Source organism: Felis catus, chromosome C1 (genome assembly GCF_018350175.1).
Source record: "Felis catus isolate Fca126 chromosome C1, F.catus_Fca126_mat1.0, whole genome shotgun sequence".
Lineage (NCBI taxonomy): Eukaryota > Metazoa > Chordata > Mammalia > Carnivora > Felidae > Felis > Felis catus.
In genome coordinates this window covers 47,789,738-47,803,745 of record NC_058375.1, presented here as the reverse complement: position 1 = coordinate 47,803,745, position 14,008 = coordinate 47,789,738, and the positions used below count along the sequence as shown (strand labels likewise).

At 42.8% G+C, this 14,008-nt stretch overlaps 1 protein-coding gene and 1 long non-coding RNA gene across 7 annotated transcripts in view; one reads left to right on the top strand and one right to left on the bottom strand.

Moving 5' to 3' along the window:
* Positions 1-438: 438 nt before the first annotated feature.
* LOC123379628 lies at positions 439-13,137 on the bottom strand. The gene is made up of 3 exons (XR_006584326.1): positions 12,490-13,137; positions 9,346-9,504; positions 439-3,240 (listed from the first exon to the last, which is right to left on the bottom strand). It is a non-coding gene; the product is annotated as an uncharacterized LOC123379628 (long non-coding RNA).
* The window catches only part of MYSM1 (Myb like, SWIRM and MPN domains 1), a 34,204-nt gene continuing 32,885 nt past the window's right edge, over positions 12,690-14,008 (top strand). For all 6 annotated transcript variants that reach the window (XM_019837113.2, XM_019837111.2, XM_045035918.1 and 3 more), the window contains exon 1: positions 12,690-12,840. In XM_019837113.2, coding sequence (XP_019692672.1) covers positions 12,758-12,840 — 83 coding nt within the window. In that variant the 5' untranslated portion in view covers positions 12,690-12,757. The remainder of the gene's footprint in view (positions 12,841-14,008) is intronic.

The following is a 14,008-nucleotide window of genomic DNA, read 5'->3' as shown; positions in this document are numbered from 1 at the left end:
ATGAAGCAAATACAGTGCTGTCCTTGCTTTTCCCTCATGGAAAAGGAATTTTAATGTGCTGCAGTAAATTGCTTGTCCAGCATATTCAAGACATTAGTGCCTGACTATGGAAGAAATCGTTGTCTATACTCAGCCAAGAGGCATCTTGCATCAGGCCAGGCTGCCTCTGACCAAGGCTTCTTCTTCAGGCTGCTCCTGCTCCAGTCTTCCACATCTCAGTAAACGACACCTACATCCTAGCATCGCTCAAGCCAAAAACCTAGGAGTTATTCTTGTTGCCTCCTTCTTCCTCACCCCCACAGACAATCTGTCACCAAATCCTGTTGATTATACCTCTAAAATATAACTCAATTTCATCTACTTCTCTCATCGACTCATGTCCAAACAACTACCATTTCCCATCTGGACCCCTGGGCTCCCCCACTTTGGCAATACTCCCCCCCCCAAACACACACACACACACACACACACACACACACACACACACACACACCATAATCCATTAACTGTCCAATACCCAAAGTGATCTTTTAGAAAAATATGCTAGGTCATATCACTTTTCTCCTTAAAATCCAAAAATGGCTTTCCATTGCCCTCATAATACCATTAAAAACACTTCCTGATACTTCCAAAGCCCCTATAATGGCCTCAGCCACCTCTTGGCTTCATCTCAACAGACAGCTTTCAATTCCTGCCTGCCTCAGGGCTCTCACCTCCCACCATCCTGGAATGTTTCCCCTGCACTGTCCATCTCCTTCCCTGACCTTTGTTTGGCTGGTTCCTATTCATTCTTCAAATGTCAGCTTAAATGTCACTTCCTCAGAGAGGTCTTCCATGATTTCCCAATCTATATTAGCTCCCTGTGGAGGTCAGGGCTCTTGCCTTGCAAATAAAAACTTAACTCTAACTGATTTAATTAAATAAACAGTTTTTCTTGGATAAATTAACATTTGACCCATGGAGCTGAGAAGTCTAGAAATGATCTTGCTTCAGACACAGTAGATCCAACATTCAAATGATGTCATCAGAACTGTGTTTGACTCCATCTTTTCATTCAATCTTATATTTAAAGAATGTTTATTGAGTATCTAGTAGATACCAGGCACAGTTCTAGGTGTTAGGATGTATCAGTTAAGAAAATTACCTTCATGGAGCTGTTATGCTAACAAAAAAAGATGCACAAAGAATAGTAAAGATAGTAAACGAGGAGAGTATACTGTATATTAGAAAATGTAGAACAAGATAAAGTAGATTGGTAGTGCAGAGAGAGGGAACGGGGCTTGCAATTTTAAATAGGGTAGTCATAGTAGACTTCTATGATAAGGCGACATTCGAGCAAAGATTTGGAGGTGAGGAAGCAAGTCGTGTAAGTATCTGAGCTGATAGGCTTTCCAGGCTGAGGGAATGGCCAGTGAAAATGCCCCACACAAGAGTGTGTCTGCCATCCTCAGGACCAGCAAGGGAGCAAAAGTGACAAAAAAAGGAATAGGTGAGGGAAGAGAGCAGGAGGTCATAGGTAGCAGGAGTCCCATCCGAGAGAGCCTCATGAGCCATTGGAAGGTTTTTGAGTAGAAGAGTTAAAAATCTGACTTCTGAATGAATCATTCTGTGTTGAGTGAAGATTTCAGGGGAAGGCAAGAGTAGAAGCAGGGGTACCAGTTAGGCCCCTATCACAGTCTTCCAAAGGAGAGTAACGGGGACTTTGGACCATAGTGAAAGCAGTGAAATGGTGAGAAGGGGCTGGACACTGGACACACTTGAGAGATTGGATGTGGGGTGTGCCAGAAACCCAGGATAAAGGCTTCATTTTCCAGCCTCTCTGAAGGTAGGTGGAGTCACCAAATTCTAAGTTTTGGCTCATGGGACATAAGCAGAAGGAGGTGGGCAACTTCTCAAAGGGAAGAGGCATGCCCTCCACTTTGCCTCTTACCTCTGCCTTGCTGGCTGACTTTCAGCTGTAACATGGGTAGCTGTCTTATATGTCGCCATCTTGGATCCCTCCAGGGGAGCCACAGAGTGACCCAGGGAGGAGCTGTCACAGCAGCCCTGATCTGCCAATGCATGGCGATGAGAAAGGAAGACATCTCCATGTATATGAGCCCTTTTACTTTAAATCTCTGCACAAGAGGGAAAATGCCTATCATATGTAAGACAATGGCCATGTGAGCTTCATCTCACATGTGCCAACAGGACTTTATATTGAATGTGAAAGTCTAGGGTCAACCCGAGGGAAATATTTTGATGGCAGAAATTTTAGAAGTTTTAGAAGTTACTAAAAGGAAGCTTTACTTCCCATAATGAACTATTTCATTCACAAAATATTTTTTTAATTGAATTATAGTTGACATACAATGATATGTATTAATTTTAGGTTCACAACATAGTGGTTTGACAATTCTATACATTCACAAAATACTTTTAACTACATTATTTCCTTTAATTCTTGAAACAACACTGTGAGCAGAGTGTTATTCTCCACTCTATTGTGGTCACCCGGTGGATAGGGACTGTATTTTAATCATCTTTATAACCACATCCCCTGTATCTTCAGTCCAGGGTCTAGCATCCAAATGTGTTTAGTAGATACCTGATTAGTAAGTGGATTTGCAAATGCTTGGATGCGTGAAAAATATGGTTCCCCCATTTTCAAGATATTCAAAAAAATACCAAGATGGTAAGTGACTTGCTCCGGGTCACACAGTTTGTAAGAGATCAAGTCGGAAAGCTAGGCTCTCTGAGTTGACACGTTGCTTTGGATTTTACCCAAAGAAGAGAGCAGGCAGGAGAAATATGGGGAAAGGGGGAGCAAGAGCTGAGGGAAGATAAAGGAAGAGAGAAGACGGGGAATAAGCAGGGACCTTACCCGTTGACTGGGTCATATTGCCTGAAGGGAAGAAAACAAATGCAGCAGGGATTTCCTCACTTGGAGTCCCGGGGTAGAACATGACGACATGGTAAACGCACATCAAAAGCCGGCCTCTCTCGGAAGGGAAGCACGCCTCAGAGCCCGCTTGGCGCTCTCAGCTGTCTGAACTCCAGAGCTGCTCTGAGTCACTTTCCCGCTGGCAGATTCCCGACACAGATACTCTCTCTGGGTAATGGATCCTTCCGTAAGAAAGATCATTTGAGAAAACCAGACCAGTAAAGCACAAGCTGCTTGTGTTTGCCGGGAACAGAAACAAGTGTGTCTTTTCCTTTAAATCGTTCTCGTGTGACTTTAAACCTTCCTGCTTGCACAACCTGAAAGGGAATTATGAGACCCAGATTTTTTTTTTTTAATCATTCTGCAGCTTTAAAGTTTGGCTGCCTTATTCATTTAGTGGGGAGAATGTGGGCAGGGTTGCATGATATAAAGTAAGCAACAAGGCCGTGATATTCATCTCGGGCCACAACTGACAGCACAGAGCCATGATGACCAGAAACGACAGAGCTCTCCTCCCTGGGCAGGTGGCAAAGGCCGGTAGCTGGTGGTCTTAGCCACACCTTACAGGCAGGCTAGTGCCCATTTGAAGGAGGAGCTATTTTGAGCACAGACCTATAGCAGGCATTAGGGTCAAAACCAGCCCTGTGTGTATGCAGCGCAGCGATAACCTAGACGGACTGTAGCCCGAGGCAGCCATGTTTGTTAAGTACCTACCACGCACCAGACCCTGGGCTGGGCTGTTCCATTTCCATTATCTTTAGGTCATTTTGTTTCATATCATTTCATCCTTCCAACAGCCCTCTGAGGTAGGGATGCTGACCCACCATTACAGATGGTGAAACTGGGTCTCAGGAACAAGTACCTTTCAAATGCACCCTGCTAATAAATGCAAAGCCAGAATTCCCTCCTGTTCACTTTGCACTCCACCATTCGTTGTCTACCCCAGCAAGCATCACCTTTGCCATTCTGAGGATCCACCTAAACTCCTATGGGAGCAGACAAAGGAGAAATAAAGATGAAATCTCTGCAGCCTGGGAAGCATAGTGTGGGTGTGTGTCTGTCTGGACTCCCCTGGGAAGCAGTTCAGTGACTCTGTGCTGCCTTCCCAAGACCCCGCAGCCAGAATGGGAAGATGTAGACCACAGGGGAAAGGGAGGAAGGCAGCCCCTGCTCTGTGGCTAATGAGGTGTAACCACTGCACCCCAGGCACCGAGCCCTCCAAGGTCTCTGGAACCTCACGGCAGGTCCATTAAAGCTGCAAATCCGAGTGGCCATAGTATATTTTCAAAGGCTTAGCCAGCTCAGTAAGAAGAATGCCCTAGAATCTTCACTAATTCCGTGAGGTCTGTTTCTAAGACATGGGGCTTAGAGTCCAAGAATCTTACTGAATATCATCTGGGCTGCTTAACAGAGGAAAATCACAGCAAGTTCAAGGTGTTGGTGACTGTGATGGAAATGGGCTCCAGTGAGCATGAAATTAAATCAAATAAAAGCGTGGAAAACCTTGAAAAACCCCTTCCTGTCTTAAATGAAAACCACAGAAAATGTATGTGAATAGTTCCTTGATGTCCAGTTTTTTTCTATCCAAGTAAATCCTTTCAAAGGGTTGGAAGAGTTAGGGATAGCATGTGGCCGTGCAAATACACCCTCACATGTAAATAATTAACACAATATCTCTACTTTCAAAATTATTTTTACTACCACATTTACCTAAACCATTTTTTTAAAAGAAGTCCTTGGTTTTCTTATGAATGTGATAGAACATAATCCATGGCATTGAAACAAACATACATAAAACACATTGTGGATAATCACACATGTTAAATCTTGAGTCAGTATGAACAAAAAGATGGTAATATGATATTTTTGTTGATGCTGAATCGTAGTGGGTCTATTTCATGATACTTTGCAGGTTTCTGAGGTGGATGATGGAATTTCTTTTTAAAGATTTTGTTTTTAAGTAGTCTCTACACAGAGATTGAACTCACAACCCCAAGATCAAGAGTCACGCGTTCCATGAACTGAGCCAGACAAGCGCCCTGGATGATGAAATTTTAATCCCATGAACTCTCCTATGCCAAGGAGGGTAAGGATACATAGAAATCTGTTCTGTTTCATCCAACAAACATTTGCTGAACACATATCAACCATACACGTATCAGGAACTGTATCAAGTATTAGAAAGAATCAAGGTTGAACAAGTCAAATCACTGTTCACCACCCTGGGATTCACAATCGGGGGGTGGGGGTGGAATGAAATTGCAGGCATCAATTTTAAGTGATACGTTTTCTCAAATCTCTGGAATCGGGATGCAATTACAATCCACAATATGTCAAAATATAATTGACACCACTTATTCTTTCTTAATGGCACATAAAATAAGGGAATAGCTACTATCCATGGTAATGAAATTTAGATTCGATGAAATATGATAATTATTGCACAAGACAGAACATAGTGCTGAAACAAAGAGGTCCAAAATTTCCTTTCAAGCCGACATGTACCATCCGTCCCTGGAAGAGTAGTTGTGGTTGAAGAACTTATGTCCAAGTGGGTAATTAAGGGTAAATAAGATAGACGCACTTATAAATTGTTTTGTTCATAATAACAAAACAATGAAAATGCACTGCTATTTTATGTAACTTTAATTAATAATAATGGGTATTACATAATTCATTTCTATTTACTTCACTTCCTTGAAATTTTTCAGGATCCCCTCTCCTTTGGTCACAATAAAATGGCTGTAAATTTCTTTTATGTACCTGCTGATAATATGCACATTGAGAGCAGTGTTAGTTTCCAGAATTTGGTCTTTCACCCAAATATTCAATTTTGTCTTGAGTGCATGGCTCACAGTTATTACTCAGTCCATGGACCACTGATTTCCTAGAGATGAAGAATACTATTAATGCTTTTTTTTTTAATAGCATTTTATTTTATTTTTTAAGTAGGCTCCATGCCCAATGTGGGGCTCAAACTCACGACCCTGATCAAGAGTTGCACACTCTACTGACTGAACCAGCCAGTCACCCCTAGAACCATGTGAATGCTTATGGGACAAACAACAAACACAACGTTGGGGTACCATTTTTTCAATATTTTCAGTCTAGTGTATCCGACAGGTGTCTCTCAACGAACAAATCTTGCCACTGGCTTTCTCCTGCTCATGTCCTCCATACACCCCATGCTTTGGCCATAGCAGTTTGCTGCAACTCCCTCACCCTGTCTTCTCGTACCATCCATGCCTCCTTGTCTTCTCTTCTGCATTTTGTTTTCTTTTGCCTGGAGTGCACTTTCACTCTCTCTACACTTGGAAAGCTCTTGCTCCACTTTCAAAGCTCAGGTCTAACAACAGTGTCTTATCTTGGGCTTCCTGAGGAAAAAAAGCCCTGAGATCAGGGCTTCAGACACTCGTGTATTTGGGAAGTAGTCCCAAGGATTATGAAGAAGGACTGGAAAGAGCGTAATAGTAAAGGAGGGAAAGTCATGGCAAGGGTAAGTTATTGCTCTGGTCCACTCTGTGGCCAACTGGGGCTCCATCCCACAGGGATTTTCTCCCCACTGGTGATCTGTTGTCTCCTTGTCTCATGGGGTGTTAACACCCTTGCTTTCCTAGACTGTGCATGTGTGCACTTTCTGGTGCAGAGAGTGAGAGACGCACGGTGCTCTCAGGTTATATCTGTATGACACTGGTTGCCATGGCTAATATCTATCTTCAATCTCACTGGTTGCTACAATGACTTCTTGATTTGCTCGGAATGAAAAGTAACGTCCTTACAATGACACCTAAAGCTCTATAGCATGTGGTCCTGTTACCTGTCTGGCCTCCTCTCCTCCTACTCTCCCTTCATTCATTTTCTCCCCCCCGGCTGGCCTCCACCAGGCACATTCCTGCCCAGAATCTTTGTGCTGGCCATTGCTTCCACCTGAACACTTTCTCCTGACATCAGTTTGGCACCTCCCTCAGCCTGGCAAGACTCTGCTCAAATGCTACCTTCCCAACAGCTCTACACTGAAACTCCTATTTAAAACCTGCACCACTCCACCACTCTGAGCACTTGGGATCCATTTCCTGCTCTACTTTTTTTTTCTTGTTCCATAGCACTCAATCACCTCTAACAAATATATAATTAATTTATTATGTCTATTGTGTATTTTCTTTCCCCCTCTGCTAATATATAAGTTCTATCAGGGTAGGAACTTAGGCTTTTTTATTTATTGGCGTATCCCAAGCATGCAGAATAGTGTTTGGCACAGAGTAGGTGTTCAATAAACATTTACTGAATTGAACGAAATATCTTGAAGTTTGAGATAACAAGATGCTTCATAATATAGAGGACATGTCGTTCATCCAAACATTGATAGGGCACCTACTATGTGATAGGTGTGGATAGCATGGACATGATCCCTGTCCTCAAGGAGGTCCCAGGCTAGTGTGGACACAGGCAGGCCCACAGACAATTACTGGTCAGAGTTATGGGCACTCTGACACAAGCATACACTTGTGGCTATAGGGTCACAGAGGAGGGGGTTTATGTGGATGGTCAGGAAGATATAAGAAAGGACACAACACTGAAGCTGGCTTTTCATATAGAAAGGGAGCTACCTAGGGGTGCCTGGGTGGCTCAGTCAGATAAGTGTCCAACTTCGGCTCAGGTCATGATCTCATGGCTGGTGAGTTCAAGCGCTGCATCAGACTCTGTGCTGACAGCTCAGAGCCTGGAGCCTGCTTCAGATTCTGTGTGTGTCTCTCTCTCTGCCCCTTCCCCACTTGCGCTCTGTGTGTGTGTGTGTGTGTGTGTGTGTGTGTGTGTGTGTGTGAATAATAAATAAACCTTGAAGATTCTCTTATGATTTGTTTCCCTCTCTTAAAAAAAAGAAAGAAAGTGAGCTACCTAGACAATAAGGACATTGGACTGGATTTTATGTACACATACTCAATCATGTGTGAGCTATAGAACTGAGAGGTTTACACTTCATCTTAAACAGCCCTTCAGAATAAACACAGAATGAACTTTTCCTTTCAACTTGGTTATTTGCCTTCTTCCTACCCTCAATTCCCTCCAAAAGTATAGGCAGTGCACAAAATAAATAGGCAGGCAATAGAACTTCATACATCTTCATATATCTCTTTCACTAATGAGAAAGGACTTTGGGAATCTATTTAAGTTTATAATTTTTCCTATCTCTGTTGGGATGTGTACTTTTTGTCAGGATCATAATGCAACTGTTATATATATATGTGTGTGTGTGTATGTATATATGTATATTTATTTATATAGTTCTCCTTTAAAATATCCATTGATTACATGTTTATAAAGTAAGTTTTCTGTATTCAATTAAAAGAAAAATCTCTGACTTTATTCTTTGTAGTTGGTTTACTCATTCAACAAAAAATCGTTAAGTGCTTATTATGTGCCAGGCATTGTGCTACAAGCGAGGGATGCAAAGAGGAACAGAAACATGGGGCACCTGGGTGGCTCAGCTGGTTGAGCCTCTGATTCATGATTTCAGCTCAGGTCATGATTCCAGGGTCATGGGATTGAGCCCTGCATCAGGCTCCCTGCTGAGCTCGGAGCCTGCTCAGGATTCTCTCTCTCTCTCTCTTTCTCTCTCTGCCCTTCTCCCACTTGCATGTGCACACGCTCTCTCTTTAAAAAAGAAAAAAAGAAACATGTTCCCTGCCCTTAAGAAGACTTTAGTCTAGTGCCATACTCAGACCTGTGAAAAATAAGAACACTGAAGTGTTACATGTAGTGCGAAAGAAAGATTTAGGGCAACAGTCACAAGCTGCAGGTCAGATGCAGCCCACATAAGTGTTTGTTTGGTTCAATAGTGTTTGTTTTTTTTTTTTTTAATTTGAATTGTTTTTCACAAATTAATCTTGATTTCTGGCTTGTCTTAAAAGAAAAATCAGGAGATCTGGTAACTCTGAGCCAGAGTTCCAAAATGGTAACAGTTGACTAAAGCTGAGTCAGAACCAGCTCTTTCAGAGGGAAAGAGAGAGAGGGGGTGAGAGAGCAGCAGAGCGCCCCAGAATGTGGATGGGCTGGGAGTGGGGGAAGGGTTGCCGATTCCAGGCAGAGGGAATATTTTGTTTATGGCCCGTCCTTAACTAAGCAGCCAACCGTACACAACCCCATGCAAACTTCCACAATTCCATCCCCGTTTTGTCCACAACAATGTTCCTAAATGCCCATGAAATGAATAAGAATGTGATGAAAGAATTTTACCTCTGGAGGAGATTATTTCATAGGTCGTTTTATAAATGAAGAAGCAACAGCCTAGAGAGGTTGAGTAATTTGCCCGATGTAGGGCTGACATGAGCCTGTAGCTGTTAACAGATTGTACTAAGGGCCTGAGGAAACAGAGGGGACTTGAAACACAGCGCAGTATAGTGGGCATCTGTTGTTTTACTTACCCAGCCTCCATTCTTCCTCTCTCTGGAAACAGTACCCTTATTTTGCTCGGGGAGCCACCGCGCCTCCTTATTCCACGTGATGCTGGTGGAATTGAGTCCACCTGGCTTCTTGGATGGCACGTGACCCAAGCCTGGCCAGCTATACCCATCCTCCCGGAGCTGTTAAGAAAGAGGCATAATCCTTTCAGTGGGGGTTGCTGAGAAGAAAAAATGCAATTCTAAATGATGCTATTAGAACCTAACCTAAGATAGCACCATGTCAGGAAAAAACGATAAGCTACCGTTCCTTGGGTAAATTGCTCAACTATTCTGAACCTCGGTTACTACATCTGTAAGTGGAAATAATAATTCCCTACCTCCAAGAGCTATGAGGAAATAATGTATGTAAAATGGCTGGCACACAGTAGGAGCTCATTAATATTGGCATCTTTTCTTTCCCTTCCAAATAATGTCAGATGGATGTAACATTACTGTAATTAAGATGTAAGAAGTGCATTGGCAGACGTTCCTTACAACATATTGAGAACAGCTTTTTCAGTAGCTACCTTATGTGATTTCAGGGAACTGGGGAGGGAAAATAAAATAAAATGCAGCTTGTTTTCCTGGAACAATTCAAGCCATATCCACTGCCTGCCAAGTGTAGCCCATAAGTAAGTCTACGTCTGCATTCATCTATTATCTCACCTCTGTATAGATAAAGTGGTTTTCCTATCTGATCACTGGCCATTTTATTTTTCAGATGGGAACTCTTTTGAATCCCTGGCAGTCATTTAGCTGACAGCTCGGATCATAACATAACAATAACATTAGTGAGCAGTTGTGTGACTGCTTTTAAAGCACTTTACAAATCTGAGCTAATTAGCATGAATGCGAACATGCTAGCTTTTTACGGATTAATATTGCAATTATACTTTGCTTCTTCAATAAAAATGCAGTGATCTTTTTTCACCAGAAATGGGGAGAAACGAAGCCATAAACTGCCTCTCCAATGGATTCAAACACAATGTAGTTAAAATGTGAGACAGACACTTTATTGACTGAACGTTCCTCTAACAACACTTGTGAGGATTTGCAGATATGGCACCTCTTACTAATTCTGTTTTAGGACCAACGAAGGAAATAGAGTGTATTAATGGGGGACAGAAAAAGAATTTGTTAACCCAAGACAAGATTCCAACCTTCAAAATATACTTTCTACTCACTTCTAGACTTAAGCACCTCAAAGAGATCAGAAAAAGTATCTGGTTATAATTTATTCTTAAACCAAATGAGAAAATACCAGTTCACATAGTATTCCAAAAGACCCTATTCTTTTTGTTGTGAATTAGAATATAATAGAGTGAGGTATAGAGGGATAAAGACTTGGATTGAAATCTCACCTCGAGTACTCAGCTGTATAACTGTAACTCTATGAATTTTGGTTTCCTTGACTCTAAAATGAGGTGGGGGCGGGGGATAAGGGGTGATAATATTTACTTTGCAGATTTCCTGGGAAGCCCAAAAGCGATTCTATCCTACACAATATCTGGGATATGGGAGGTGATTATACTAGCCATGACCCATCCTCTCTGTTTGTAAGTCATCCTCTTCCCTTTCTACTCTAAAGTTATTCTGACATTCATTCGATTTCAGTTTATGGAAAGCAGAGCATCATAATGAACTAAAATGTTCTTCTCATGTTTGTGTTAGCTATTACAAATAACTAAATTTACAGGGATTGGAATAATTACAAAAGTTCATTTTGATGCGAAAAATCTAAACATAGGATAATTCAAAAACTTTTAACATACTATGAAATTGTAGAGATATGGCAGTTAAATTTTGTTATTTTGTCCTCTGTTCTTTGTACCAACTTAGCAAAAAGTGATATGAGGAGGTATGACAGTGGAGAGGCTGCCTGGGTCAGTTAGAAGTCTGTCTTGAGCACACTTAAATTGTTTCATTCATTCATTCATTCATTCATCACTTCAATATTTATTGAGCATCTATGACGTGTCAGACACCATGCTGAATGTTGGTGGTATAAGGACTAGTATGCAGACTAGCAGATATAGCCTTTGTCCTTAAAGAATTCATAGTTCAGAGCTAGAGGCAGACAAGTGAATAAACAGTTATAGTAATGTGAGTTGATAAATGCTAAGGTACATGAATACTTTAAAAAACATTTTTTTTAATTTATTTTGAGAGAGAGAGAGCATGAGCAGGGGGAGGGGCAGAGGGAGAGAGAGAGAGAGAGAGAGTCCAAGCAGGCCACACGCTCAGCGTGGAGCCTGATGCAGAGCTGGAACCCATCCACCATGGTGAGATCATGACCTGAGCCAAAATCAAGAGTCAGCACTTAACCCACTGGGCCACCCAGGTGCCCCTAAGGTAGATGAATACTTAAGGCCAATATCTAATTTCTTGAGAAGTCAAAATTTCTTTGAGAGAAATGGTGTTTATCTTTCACAGTTCCTAACATGATTTGTAGAGGGTGAGCACTCAGTAAAGGGTCAAAAGACCCAGATTCTGGTCCCAGCTCTGTCTTTGACTAGCTATATATCCTTTGATAGTCATTTCAATCTTTTTTTTTAAATTTTTTAATGTTTATTCATTTTTGAGAGAGAGAGAGAGAGAGAGAGAGACAGAGCCTGAGTGGGGGAGGGGCAGAGAGAGAGAGAGGGAGACGCAGAATCCGAATCAGGCTCCAGGCTCTGAGCTGTCAGCACAGAGCCCAACGCAGGGCTCGAACTCAGGAACCGTGAGATCATGACCTGAGCTGAAGTCGGACGCTTAACCGACTGAGCCACCCAGACGCCCCAGTCATTTCAATTTTCTGAGCCTGTTCCTTCATCTGTAAAATGTGACTGATGATACTAGTCCTTACTGGGTTATTGTAAAGATCAATGGTTATGAATGTGAATTTTTAATTAATTGTAAAGATCTCTATAAAATCAGTTACATTCTTAAATATTTTTTGAATTTTAAAATAGAAACTGTTTAGTACTTAATATAATCGCTGAATGATCCTTTTCCTTAAAGAAAAAAGAAATGAAAGGAAAGGAAAAAAAGAAAACCAGCAGCAGGTAAGGGTCTTTCATTGTTGTCACCTTTCATTGTTCAAAGCAGGTCTGGTTTGAACTTTTCAGCACTCCAGATACTCACCATTATTCCCATTTTACCAATGAGACAAGTGAGGAGCCAAGAATTTGTCCGAGAGCACAATCTCTTCAAAGAAAGCCTCAACTGCTTCCAAAGGACTTTACACACTGGGTCCAACGAACCAAGGTGCACATTACTGAGGTCCTTTTTTTCTCTGGAGGCCCCGCCTCCACTGCACGGAAGGGGCTGGACGAGGCTTCAACTCCGCCCCGTGACGCCTGAGACCCCACCCCAATCCTTCCACCTCTCGCGGGATCTCTCGGGAGGACGGATGGGTTTAGGTCCCATCATGGCGGCTGAAGAGGCGGATGTGGATGTTGAAGGGGACGTGGTGCCATCCACGGCACAGCCAGGGTGAGGCGTGGAGACCGAGTGTCGCTGGGATGGGGAGGAGCGCGGGTGCGAGGAGAGTAACCTGGAAAGGCTGCGGGTCCGGCAAGGAACAGGGAAGCGGAAGACCATCCGCTGGGCCAGGGTCTCCTGGTGGCCAGGGAGGCGCCGCGCCCATCCCGCTTGTAAGATACACCTGAGCTCCGCGGGCGGGGACCTGAGGCCAGTGTCGGACGGCTGTTTAACCTTTTACCGGGATGTTGCGAGGGCGCCGACTTCACCTAGCACATTGCACTTTCTGCAACAATTAGATTCCTTCTTCCTTTAGCTCCACCGCAGAATCTCGCCAGAATCCGCCCACTTGCCCCCTCCGGACAATAACTAAAACAAGGGCGAACTCTGGGTGGGACCTGAGCTCTAGAATCCTTAATTCTGTCGCTTGTAAGCCGTGTGACCTTGGGCGTGTCGTTTCATCCCTACTGACCATAGGTTTCACTTGGGGTTAGTTGTGAAAAACTTCCTGAAAGGCAGCTTGACTTGAAGGGATAGGACTTTAGGACAGCTCTGGGTTCTCCTGCATCGGCCGGACTTGCCAGTTGCTAGCAGTGTGACCTTGGGCCAGACATCTAACTTGCCTGAGCTTCAGACAGCTCATGTGTAAACTGACAGTCATGGTGTGTGCCTCATGTGGTTGTTATGAACATCAGATGAAGTAATCATGGGATGTGCTGTAGCATACAGTACAAGCTATGTAAATGTTTTATTCTTCACTGTCTCCTTACCCCCGTGGAAGGTACTATGTGGACCTAGTGAGGGGTCACTATTTAATACTTGCAGATTCTTGGAGAACAGGCCAATGTGGTTTTAAGCAACAATCTCCAGCTTGAGAGATCTAGCCTTTTGGCTGCTTGCTTTCCAAGTAAGAAATTGATACATACTATTTTTAAAATGTGCTTCCTCAGTCACCTTTTAGAAGTGGAAGAGGCTTAGACGGGTCGGGAATCAGGTCAGGAATAGGAAGACCTCAGTTCTAAACTCAGCCAGTTATGTTGCTTATAAATGCCAACAGCCTCATTAGAAGTCTGTTAGGTTGAGTGAACCATGTGGATTTGCTAGTCTTAGACCATTTCTTGACTTAAAAATGGCAATTTCATATGGTCCAACGTAATATTAGGGCCTCTGTAAATTTTGG